General features: G+C 37.8%; 1 protein-coding gene across 2 annotated transcripts in view; it reads left to right on the top strand.

The window, feature by feature from the left end:
• Window positions 1-12,030, top strand: part of atrnl1b (attractin-like 1b) — a 115,823-nt gene that overhangs the window by 26,777 nt on the left and 77,016 nt on the right. For both annotated transcript variants that reach the window (XM_041815736.1, XM_041815737.1), the window contains exons 18-19: window positions 6,692-6,925; window positions 9,091-9,228. In XM_041815736.1, the coding sequence (XP_041671670.1) occupies window positions 6,692-6,925; window positions 9,091-9,228 (372 nt within the window). The remainder of the gene's footprint in view (window positions 1-6,691; window positions 6,926-9,090; window positions 9,229-12,030) is intronic.

Here is a 12,030-nt window from a genome sequence, read left to right as displayed (position 1 = left end):
CAAAATAAAAAAGAATACATGTATTCATGGGGAAATGGGGTATAAATTGTGTTTATGTGTCTCTTTTTTAAAGTCATTTATTTTGTTCTATCCATATTAAAACTGCAAAATTATTCATTAAATAAACATATGTTTTTTTTTTTTTGGTTTGTTTGTTTGTTTGTTTTTTTTTTTGGAAACTGGTGGGTCTCGAAGCGAGACCAGTTGGGAACCACTGTTCAATATCATACCCTATTGTATTGTATCGTGTGATTTGCGTCATATTGTATCTAGTAATGTGTATTTCAATTAAAAGTGTTATTCCAGAGCTACTGGCAATCACGTGCTAATAGCTATGTATCGTACTATTTGAACATATTGTATTGTGTCCTGTGATGTCGTATCATCGTATCATCGTATCCTATCATATGCTGTGCTGTGCATTTCAAGGAAAATTACTGTTGCAAAGTAACTGGCAATTACTTGAAAAAAGTAAATGGAAATAGCCATATGGTAACATTGTTTGTATCATACAGTATTGTATCAAAATGTCTTGTATGGTGTGATATGGTATCCTGTAAAATTGTATTGCTACATATATAGTACTGTGCATTCCAAGTAAATTGCCATTCCAAAGTGACTGCCAATTACTTGAAAAATTGAAATAACCTTTAATGGCTTACAGATTTAACATTGGTACGTACTAATTTGAAGTTGAGAAGCTGTTTTTTTTATCCTGGCAGTACGTGTGAAATAGATAATTTATGATCATTTTCATAAAAATGTTCAGTAAAATTGATGAAAATTGAACCAAAGTCAGTTTCATAGCACCTCTACAGTCTGTAACATAACAGGCGTGTCTGGCATTACAGCTTTCTTTTTCTTTGGTTATTTATTTATGGTTTGTTAACGGCTACTAAGTCATTCTTCTCAGTTATACAAATTTACAGCCACATGTTGACATAATGCTCATGAAGAGATACTACTGCTACTATTACCCCAAAAAACAGGAAATAAATGGAGGCCACTCATATTCCAAAGATGATTTTAGTACAGATGGAAATTACTTCAAAGAAAGCTTAAGAGTCTTCTTTCTGGTCTTTAGAGATAGAGACTGCCAGTCAATGACAAGCAAGACTTTTGTTGAAACTCAGTCATAATTTTACAGTTTTTAGTAGTTACTTTCAATATTCTGTACATGTTTTCTGTAGTAAGTACTTAAAATTGCAGTATATTTTACAGTTTGTCAAGCAGCAAAAGAAGACCAAAGAAACAAAAAAGGTTCCCATAAAAAAGGTGTTTGAGATAAAGAGTAAGATGCTAACAGTCAAACAGGAAATAATTTAAATCCCTTGTTAAAATTCCTTGCTATTTTCATTCACTAACATGGCTCAAGTAAAATAAAAAACTGTGTGTTTTCCTTCCTCATTGGTAAAAAGATAGAAGAGCTCTTCCCCTGAAGGTTGCTGTGGTTGTTAAGGTTGGTGTTTTTGTGCCGTGTGATCCATGATTTACACTCAAAGTTGTGTCAGATCATAAATACATCTTTGATCAGTTTAGCTAGTAACAAAATTTACTGAGCCGAGGGGTACAGGCTCAAATTCATTTGTGTCAACTGGTGTTAGGTAACTCCGATGTTTGTGCTGGGGAATTTGTAGCTTTCAGCGTGAAGGACAGAGAAAGTTATCCTCCACAGTCACTTCTCTCTTTTCTTTTTTTGTTTGTTCTGTCTGACTTTGCTCCTTCACTTTCACTCTTGAAGTTTCAGTCACCACTTAAGTATTGAATTATCTCACATATCGCATGCTTTATGCTGAGTAGACTGCATAAATGCACTTAGAGGGGTAGACGGAGGATGAAATACTGTGGAGTATCATCGCCTGCAGGGAGACTTTGAAAGGGCAGACTGTGTTAGTATTTGTTGTTCTCTGTAGAGAGAAGTTATGTGTTGGAGATCAAAGTCTGGACGAGAAGTTAGACGTGCTTGTAGGCAATGGAAGTGATTTTTCTTGGCTTTGAACAAGAGTTAAAGTGATGCCTACCTTGTAAACAAAAAAGTTCCTTCCATGGCATATCTTATTATTGTTACTTTTTTTCCTGTTGGACCAAATTCATATCAAATCATGACTTCAAAGTTGAACAATGACTTGGTGAGACGCTACACTTTTACATAGTGGTATCAGATCTCCTCCTGTAATTTTATGTAGTTGTTTTATTTCCAAAAAGTTGGGACATTGTGTAAATTTGGACAAAAAATTTGGTGGTTTGCAATAAACTTGTTTTGAATTGTATACAGCAAAAAGCTACGATATTGAATTTTAAAAATGGTCAACTCTATAGTTTTTGGAAATACACACAGTTTGAATTTGGTGCCTACAAAATGCTCCAAAAAGTTGGCACACATTCAAGAAAAGAAAAGACTGGTAAAGTTGTCGAATGCTTATTAATTGCACAGATGAGTAAGTTACAGGTGATGAGTCCTCCAGCCTAAAGAAGAAAAAGACCGTCCAGATTGCTATCAACACAAAGTTAAAAAGCCCAGCATCTGTGATCGTGTTGGGGTGTATTAGTGCTAATGGAATGGGTCACCTGCACGTCTGTGAAGGCACTATCACTATAGAGAGAGACATACAGGTTTTAGAAAATATATGGCTATGTTTACACTGCAGTTAAAGTGGTCCATATCTGATTTTTTTCCCTCATATGTTACTCATATCTGATTTTTTTCTCACAGTGTAAACATAAGTCACACTGAATCTGATCTTTTTGTACCAGATTCAGGTCAGTTTGAAATGTGGTACTAAATCAGATTCATATCTGATCTTTTGGACTTTGGACCCCAGTGGGAACCGCCAAATCAGACCTGGGCGAAAGATCAAATTTAAGCATTAAGAACTGCAGTGTAAACACAGCCTAAGACTTATGATTTGCAAAATACATAATTTGGCTACTTAAGATCCACATCAAGCAAGAACAAGAAGGAATTCAACTTGTCTTCAGTTCTCAGACACAGAATAAAAGCATGTTAACATGTTGTAAATTCTGAATGTTTTCACAAAACAGCAAAATTTACGAGTTTAAAGATGCCTCATTACCTCCGCCAAGGAGGTTATGTGATCGGGTGGGTTTGTTTGTTCGTTTGTTTGTTAGCAACATAATTCAAAAAGTTGTGGAAATGTCAGAAATGGCAAAAGGAAGAACTGATTAGATTGAGACTGATCCAGATCACCGTCTGGATCAAGGAATTTTTTAAATGATGCTGTACTATTGGGAGATAGGGCTAATGGCAGAGGTCTGCGCTGTTGCCACTTTACACCAGGAGATGGTGGACGTTAGTAACTTATTCAAAGTTTTGGACTTTATAGAGTTTGAAAGACATGCACCAAGTCTAGGAGACGAGTCGGAGCGTAACAGAGAGAAAGACAGCGAATTGTAGAGAGAATGCTCACAATGCCGGGAGGAATAGAGGAATATTCACCCTCTGCCTTGACTTCTAGTCGTCAGGTGAGACCATGGGTGCTTCAGCCATGACAGTCCACACGTAGCGAAGCCAGTGCTTTGCCTCACCGTGTCTCCACCCCACCGGGGAGGGAGTAATCGGCAAATTAGATTTTGGGAGTGATCTGGATCACCGTCTGGATCCAGGGATGTTTTTAAAGGATTCTTCACTATTGAGAGAAAGGGCTGATGGTGGGTGTCTGCACTCTCTGAGTGCTTTTCTAGTGTTATATTTGTGCTATATTCTGTTGAATATAGGTCAAAAGGATTTTAATGTTACTTAATTCTGTTTTTTATACACATCTTACACAACATCCCAACTTTTTTGGCATTGGAGTTTGTAATGGATGTATCACAATACTACCATTATCGTTATCCATGTTTTATATATTGTCCTGTATTATATTTAGATGTTGGGTGTTGGGGGTGCAGCATCATTTACAAGAACTCCTACTTTTTCTCCCTCCAGAGAACTAATTAGTACATAATATTTTATTTACATTATCACATGCATACCTTTAGTGCTATCTGAAGGAGAGCCACATCCATAATCCAGTCCATAATTGTTTCTTCTTTTACAAGCAGAAGACCGCCACTATCACATAGAGTGCTTCTGTTGTAGAGTGACTGACACCTTTGACCCCCTGACAACCTGTGAACTGGCACACAGTCGCAGAGACAGTGGTGACGTCAGCATTCAATGAGCGGTCGGGATCACTCTCGTAGTGCGGCCGGGTTTACAGCCAGGACAGGGCAAGATTTTAGTCGCATAGTCTGACGTGGTGATGTTGTGTAGTCTGAGCTGACCTTACAACACTAGGAGTTCTGTAGGACTGAGTGTTAGTGATATTGATCGCCTTCACACCAAGTGAATAGGTTAAACTGTGGTAAAAATCCTTTTTTGTTAAGCGTAGGGATCAGACTCAGTGTATGAAGAAATTTTCTGATAATAGTTGCAGTGTTTCAATTCATTCCCAGTGGCTGCCCCCCGCTTTCTGTGATTGCAAACAATCTGTAGATTGTATTGTTTTGTGTTGTGTAGTATTGTATTGATCCCATTGCGTTATATGATATCTCTTCGTGTAGTGTCAGGTTGTTTGGTATTGATCTTATGGTAGAGTATTGTAAGATATTGTATTTTATTGATGATGTCCTATTATATTGTGTTGAATTCTACCATGTTGTATTGTATCCTGTTACATTGCATCTAGTTGTATCAAGTCATATTGATCATTTCCTATTGAATTGTGTCCTATCCTATCATATTGCTGTTGCACTGGGATGTATTTATGCATTATTTTGCATCATATTGTATAATAATGTATTAAAATCTGTGATTTTTAATCATTTTTTATATTTGTAATATTTCCTTTCCTGCTGTTCAAAGCTGTGGATGAAACTATTTGATATTTGAGTATTTCTTACTCTAGAAGCAAAAGTGCCCAACAAAGTTGCAAGTTAATGTGTTATGGCTTATTTTAACCTTCTTATTGAGAATGTTTCCCTGTTTTCCCTGTATCAGAGGAGAAAATGATCTTACTTTATCTGAAAATTTGATTATGAGAGTGGTTGATTTCAAGCAACATTTTCCCTTCTGCTGATTGTTTAGAAAAACATGTCAAAACACAGAAAAATCAGTTTCTTTCTGGTGTTGCTCTCAGATATTGAAGCAGTGCGCCTGTCACTTTGATCAATAATCTTCGTAGCCTCTGGAAGTCGAGCAAGAACATTTTGTAAGCAGTGAAACACCCTGCAGACATCAATTTTGGACATGTAAGCACAGAATCTCCTAAAATCAGATTTTTTGACAGTTTGACCTCAAACGTCAGATTTTACTGATGCATTCTGGGATTGAATATTGATTTTACACCTCTGTATATTTTAAAATGTACATGGTCCAGCCTTGACATCGCTGTGTGGACAACCTGGGCTAGGAGCACAGGTTTATGAGAACGGTCTAATCTGGCTGAAACATGACTTGTTTTTCTGTACATGCCCAGTGTAAAACAGCTTGAGGCGTCAGATTAAGTTGTTCATTTTCACACGTATCGATTTACTGTCAAAATCCACAATAGAGATGATTTAGTTCTCACAGCAGATTTTTTATTTCATCTTGCTTAGTATTATGTTGAGACAAAAGTCCTCATCCAGCTGCTCTGCTCTCAGAATTTAATGTTCTCGAGAAATCTGCCACTTACGGCCTGTCGTCAGAACAAACTTAAATGGCCTTACTTTGTGCTGATTGCCCTGGTGTTGTCATGGTTTCACATCCATTAGCGGAATAGCTGGAGATTTGTTTGACATAAAGTGAGGTAAAAGCACTCAACGTTTGTCTCCTTAAAATAGAATCGGCATTCTCCCCCCCTTAACCCCCCACTACCCGCCCTCTCTGATTGTCAGACTGGTGGTGACGCTGAAACTTGTCAAGCAATTTAGCGACCCTGAAAGTTTGTCCCCCAACTCAGAAAACAGCACCACTCCCTGAGGTCTCTGAGTTTAGAGCGAGGTGCCACTTCAAGTGTCACATTGAAGCCTCTTATTGAACTTTGCTCAAATCACAGACTTTTCTCCGGCCCTGGTTTGCAGACACAATATATCTGTCTCATTTTGTGGCTTTTTCCCTCTCAATCACCTGCTCAACACCTGCTCCTTAAGCGCTCCAGAATCTGTTGTTCTGACAGCTCCTTAAATAACTAGTTTTTGTTTCAAAGCAGAGCACATAAATACTACTGGCCCTGCAGGTAGGGCTATAAAAGCCTTCAAAATAAATCCTGAATGCTAAATCTTCATTGCATAGTTTTTTGCGTCCCTGGGCCTTGTTTTAATGCATTTCTATAAATTAGGATGCCACTGGTTGTTTCAAGGTTACTGCCCTTAAAATGATTTAGTGTTGTATGTTTTGTCTGAATACCAAAGCTAATATATAGACTTGAGTGTTCACTAATACTGGGTGTGAAAAGATTAGACAGTGCATTCAAACCCAACTTTTTAAATTTGATATTACAGCCTGTTGCTACAATAGTTTAATTAATATTTTTCAGATTTCAACAATTCCATTTCTCTTATCCAGGAAGACAGAACACTCTGGATTCATAAAGAAATATAAACAAGCAACTTGAGAAAATTTGATCACAGAGCAAAAAACAATGAAAATGTGATTCTGTTATGAAATAAAAAATATAAAAGTCTCTCCCTTTTCTTTGTCTCTTTTCAGCCCAGAACTGTTCAGGCCTGCGGACCTGTTCCCAGTGTTTGGAGCAGCCCGAGTGTGGCTGGTGTGGTGACCCCAGCAGCACCGGGAAGGGCCTCTGCATGGAGGGCTCCTACCGGGGTCCCATGAAGAGGTCGGCCAAGCAGGGACAGCAAGGCCAGTCTCAAGACATGAGCCTGGAGCCGGGCAGCTGCCCCAAAGACAAAGGCTATGAGTGGGCCTTCATTCACTGCCCCGGTAAGAAATCTACTTCCTGTTCATCTTACTGAAATTACAGAGTATATGTCGTCAGCGCATAGTCCTGAGTGTTGGTGTAACCAATGACTGTCATGTTTAAAAAGACGGTCGGGTTACAGCCTCCCCATGCAACTTATCTGTCCCCTGATGAGTCAGTGCAACCTTATCCTAGTGAGCCATTTAATGCTTTTATGGAGCCACAGGCCATACAACCCCAATATGTAGGATATTTCTATACTCACTGATTCTGAAGGTTAAACCGATTATCATGTAATCACATGTTAGAGTTTTTGCATGTTTAACCTGATTAGGGATGTTTTTATGCATGTTAACAGCCCTTACTAAAAACCTTCCCAACAGCTGATATACATGCTTGATTCTTAAAGTGAATCAGAGCTGACACTCTTAATTGGCTGGATTCCTGTCGAGCCAAAATCAAAGTTATAATTAAGCAAATTAGTCCGGCCTCTTTCATGGGTTTACTCCTGGGCTGTGCCCCATCAGGATGGCGAAATGTGGACGGACACACCCCAAATTGCTTTGCGACCCATCAAAATAGAGTCCGTTGTCTTTAGTTTAGGAGCCTTTTCAATCAAATTAGCTCTCTAGAAGGATTATTTACTGCTGTTTTCTTTGAATGTAGAATTTTGTCTAAACAAGGATGAAAAGCTGTTGAAAAGTGGCATGCAAGTCTGGTTTACATCACTTATATTCCAGCACATTTGGAGCAGGAAAACTGCCGCTTACATGCACAGTGAAGAAAGTCAGATTATCAATAGCATCAAGTTTTGTGTAGTGTGATGGTGGCAGCTACCATGCAGTAATGATGTTGAATGTGTCAGCACTTAAACTGGTATATTGGTTGCTCTTGTATACAGCCAACCTTTCAAATGGAAAAAAAAAAAAGTTTAAAGTATGTCTTATGCTTAGGAATATGAGGTTGTTTTTTGAGTAGGTTCATTTTGGTTGATTAGAAAAGTAACAGCCATCTGGATTATTCTAAAGGGCAGGACTGATTAAATAATAATTAATTTGACATGGCAATCACCAGCACCTGACAGTTCTGAGGATTCTGTTGCTTTTCCAGGAAGCAATAACAAACAACCTCATGTGTGAAAGTTTCTGAGCTCATGTCAAATCAAAGCTGTTAATTAACTACAGGGAGAAAAAGCAAATTATGAAAGTGATCAAATATAAACTATTTGAAATGTTCTCCTGTATAAAGGCTTCCTTTGCAGACATTAACGATCATAATTTGCAAGCAGGAGTTAAATTTTATGTTCTTAATGGTTAAGAGCGAGGGTGGGCAATTGGTGGCCACATTTGGTAGAGCAGGTGTCCAACTACAGAGGCTGTAGTCATCGATGCACTGGTCACGAGATTGATTCCCAGTCTCTGCACTGTTTGGTGCATGGCTTCCCCCATTCTCTCTCCTTATTCACTGTCTCTCTTCAGCTTTCCTATAATAATAGAGACAGAAAGCCCCATGAATAATAAAGGAAAAATATTTTATGAAAACACTGAAAAATTGACACATTACCATCATAGTATTTTATCACTGGTATATTTTTAGTTCTTTTCCGAATGTAAAATATTTGCTTAAAGTCCCCGTAAAGGGCCATTGTGTTATGAACTACCGGGCCAGAAATCTCTGGTTGCTATGGGGTAATTCCCCATAGCAACTGGTAATGCAGTGGGGCGCTACGTTTGCCCCACCCAAATAAACCAGGCCAGGAAAGAGGTGAAAAACAGTCTAAAAGAGTTCACACATAGATCTCAGTGTTTTCAGCCTTATTCAAACATATCTTGTGTGTTTAGACACACATTTTTGGATTTTAATTTACATGGGCTTCAAACAGTAAATACTATGTTCCTGGTTATAAAAAGTAGCTTGAATTCTGTGTTTAGCTCTTCATATTAGGCATTACTGTGTGTGTTTGTTTAAATATTGTTATACTGAATGAAGTTAAAGTCATGGATTTGTACCTTATGTTAAATTAAGTTATTATAATGGTAAAATCTGATAGAGGGCAAGTTAGGAGAAAATCAGTGTGGCTCTCCTCATCACTCCAAGTTTCCCATCCCTGATATAGAATTTAAAAAAATCAATATTGACACCTATTATTTAACAGCTGAATTTACCTGTCTCTTTGTTTCTCTCCCAGCATGCCAGTGTAATGGCCACAGCACATGTGTAAACGGCAGCGTGTGCGAACAATGCCGTAACCTCACCACAGGCCCCCACTGTCAGACCTGCATGCCTGGTTTCCATGGAGACCCCACGAATGGAGGCAAATGCCAGGGTGAGTGCTGCAGAAATGAATTTTCTACATGTGTTAGTTAATGGATTTACTTGTTATCATTTTGTGGTTAAGCTCATTTTGATCTGAACTCAATCATCTGTGAACACCAAAGCATGAATTAAATTCTGTTTTCATGTTTGCTCTGGAACTGCTGGCTCTGTATGATAAACTTTTAGAGGAAAATCATCAACTTGCTTGTTTTTAGTCAGTGTAATTCATGATAAGCATGCAGTAATGCAGCATCATGACCAACAGAGGGCACTGTTGTGTGCTGATTAGATTCAGTGACATTAGTTTGTCCTGTTTGATTGATGAAAATGTTGCTCCATATGTTGGTTTCATTAAATGTGAGCAGAAAAGCGTTTCAAAGGCAAAATAGAGAAAGCATTAGTGTTGGTATGTTTTTGCTGCAGACACTTCACTCTCACTTCAGACAGAGAAATGTCATGATTAACTGTGTTTTCCTTACATGAGAGTAAGTGTAGAGCAGGTGTTGTTCACTGTGGGGAATACAGGTGAAGCTGAAGGTCAAACTTTGACTTGTTTTTGTTTTCCAACCTCTAAAATCCATCTTTGTTTACATCGTATGTTATGACTTTGAATGATGAGTTCTCACCAAAAAGCACCATGTGAATTCTAACCTATGTGGACCCGAGCTTGTATATCTGCAATGACAGCATATTTTTATTTCTTTTCTTTTTTTTCACAATTTGCAGAGTGCTGTATTCGGCTATATCTCTCTGATTGAGTTTTCTGAATAGCACATGATGCAGAGATTTATTATCTGCGACTGCTGCCTGATGCAGAATAAATTTTCCTGAGCGACAGCAGGCACATAATTTATACAGCAGTCTAGTTTTCAGAGCTAAAGCAAATAATGCCTGCTGAATTTAATGCAGAAATGAGGGGTAAACATTAGGTTTTAAGCTAAGAAAAGGACATTTCACCCAAAATAGAATGACTTGATTTGTATTTAGTAACAGTACCAGTCTTTCTATGAAATGAATTGTCTGGAGACTAGCAGAAAAGCCTCCTTGTCAGGAGGGAATTTACAGACACTCGCCCCTTATGAGACATGAATAGCATTCCTGAGAAATTACAGAGAGGCTATTGTCTGACAAACACACCTGGAAGCCTGAAGGTCTCAGGTAGCATCTGTTAATGCTTAACCTGTAAGTTGAAACATCTGACGAAACATCTCATGCTATAACTGCATGTAAATAACAAAAGGGTTTGATGACAACTTATTTTATTGTCATGACTTTATACGAGTCTGTGCCAGAAATACTACTCTGTTAGACTTTATATATTATTGATTTACACAAAGAGTAACATGCGGTTGTGTTAAAGATGTTATCAGACACACACCACTAGAGAAGGTGGCAGCCGGGGCAGCCCTGCACTGATGCCCGGAAATTAAACCAGCAGACTGGGACAGAGATTACATCAGAAAGAACCAGCAGAATTTAATTGCCTTCCATTTCTTTTCGTATTGTATTCTTCTTTCATATTTGAATGTGTTCACCAAATAAGAACACCATTGTGATAGCCAGGCAGGCCTCTCCCAGATTTCTGGTTGTGCTGCACAGAGGAATTTTAAATATTTCATCAACGTTATGAACTCCCAAAGATTCATTTTTCTGTTGAATGGAACATATTGAGAAGTATTTTAAAATAAAATATTTGTCAACTTCTGTTTTAGTTCTGCAGACACCACATATTAGTGACCAGTCTTCATAAACACAAAAACTGGACTTAATAAAAATGGCTGCAGTGGTTGTACAATAGTGTTTTTGTTTATGGGAGGGACCTGCTTATTGACATCTTGGTCACGCTCTCTTTAACTGTCTCTTGTGGTTGTGAATTATACTGCATAAAGATAAAAAATAAGTAAATAAAAATGGTTGGAAAACATACTTGGTTACGAGGTTGCACAGATACGCGGTTGGCCCTGTATTGTGTCATATCCTATCATGTTTGAGACTGAATTAATCCGACAGTTGTCCTTTCAAGGGATATTTTGTTAACTTCAGCCATATTAAATATCACAGAATAGCCGTGTAAGATGGTCTGACTTGCAGACCGCACATCTCTGACTGCCACTCTCACAGGCTGTTAATCTAAGACACAGTCTCTTTCAGAATGGAAGTGCTGTAATTTGCCAGAAAAACATGTTCGATTTTTTAAAATGAATTTCACTTAATTCATAAACAAAGTCTGCGAGTTACATTTGTGAAATAACCACATTGCTAACTTTACTAAGACACATTTCAAAAATAAAACAGAGAAAAAGATCAGAGGTCTAATCCAGGATTAAATGTATAGACCTGTTTGAGAAGTAGTTACACGAATGCTTTAACTTTAGTTAAGCTAACATAGCTATGCAAGCTACGTAATTAACGTTACTACATAAGCCAATGTAGCTAAGTTAGCTTTAGCAATGTTAGCATTTTTAAACAGAGCTTAAGCTAATTTAGCTATTTAGAGAATGTAGCTATGTAGCTGCTTTGAGTGCATTGCTTGTCTTTTGCTACATTAGCTATGTAGCTACTGAGTAGCTTTTCCAGTTAACAGAGCTAAGTAAGCTACGTTTGCTGTGCTAGACTGTTAGAATGAATGAAAGAAAACTTTTTTCCTGTAATCAGACTGTTTACTCTGCTTTATTAAACCTTCTGTTATCAGGTTTTGCAGACCAGGTTTTTAACTTTTAACTTTGAGTATCCTAACCGTTACTTTAACCCTAAACAGAAATTTAATCCAATTTTATTTTGAAAGTTTTAGCCTGCATTTCCCTTCTGAAAG

Source organism: Cheilinus undulatus, linkage group 20 (genome assembly GCF_018320785.1).
Source record: "Cheilinus undulatus linkage group 20, ASM1832078v1, whole genome shotgun sequence".
NCBI classification, from domain to species: Eukaryota; Metazoa; Chordata; class Actinopteri; order Labriformes; family Labridae; genus Cheilinus; species Cheilinus undulatus.
Note: the sequence above shows the minus strand (reverse complement) of the source record. Positions and strands in the feature narration are given on the sequence as shown.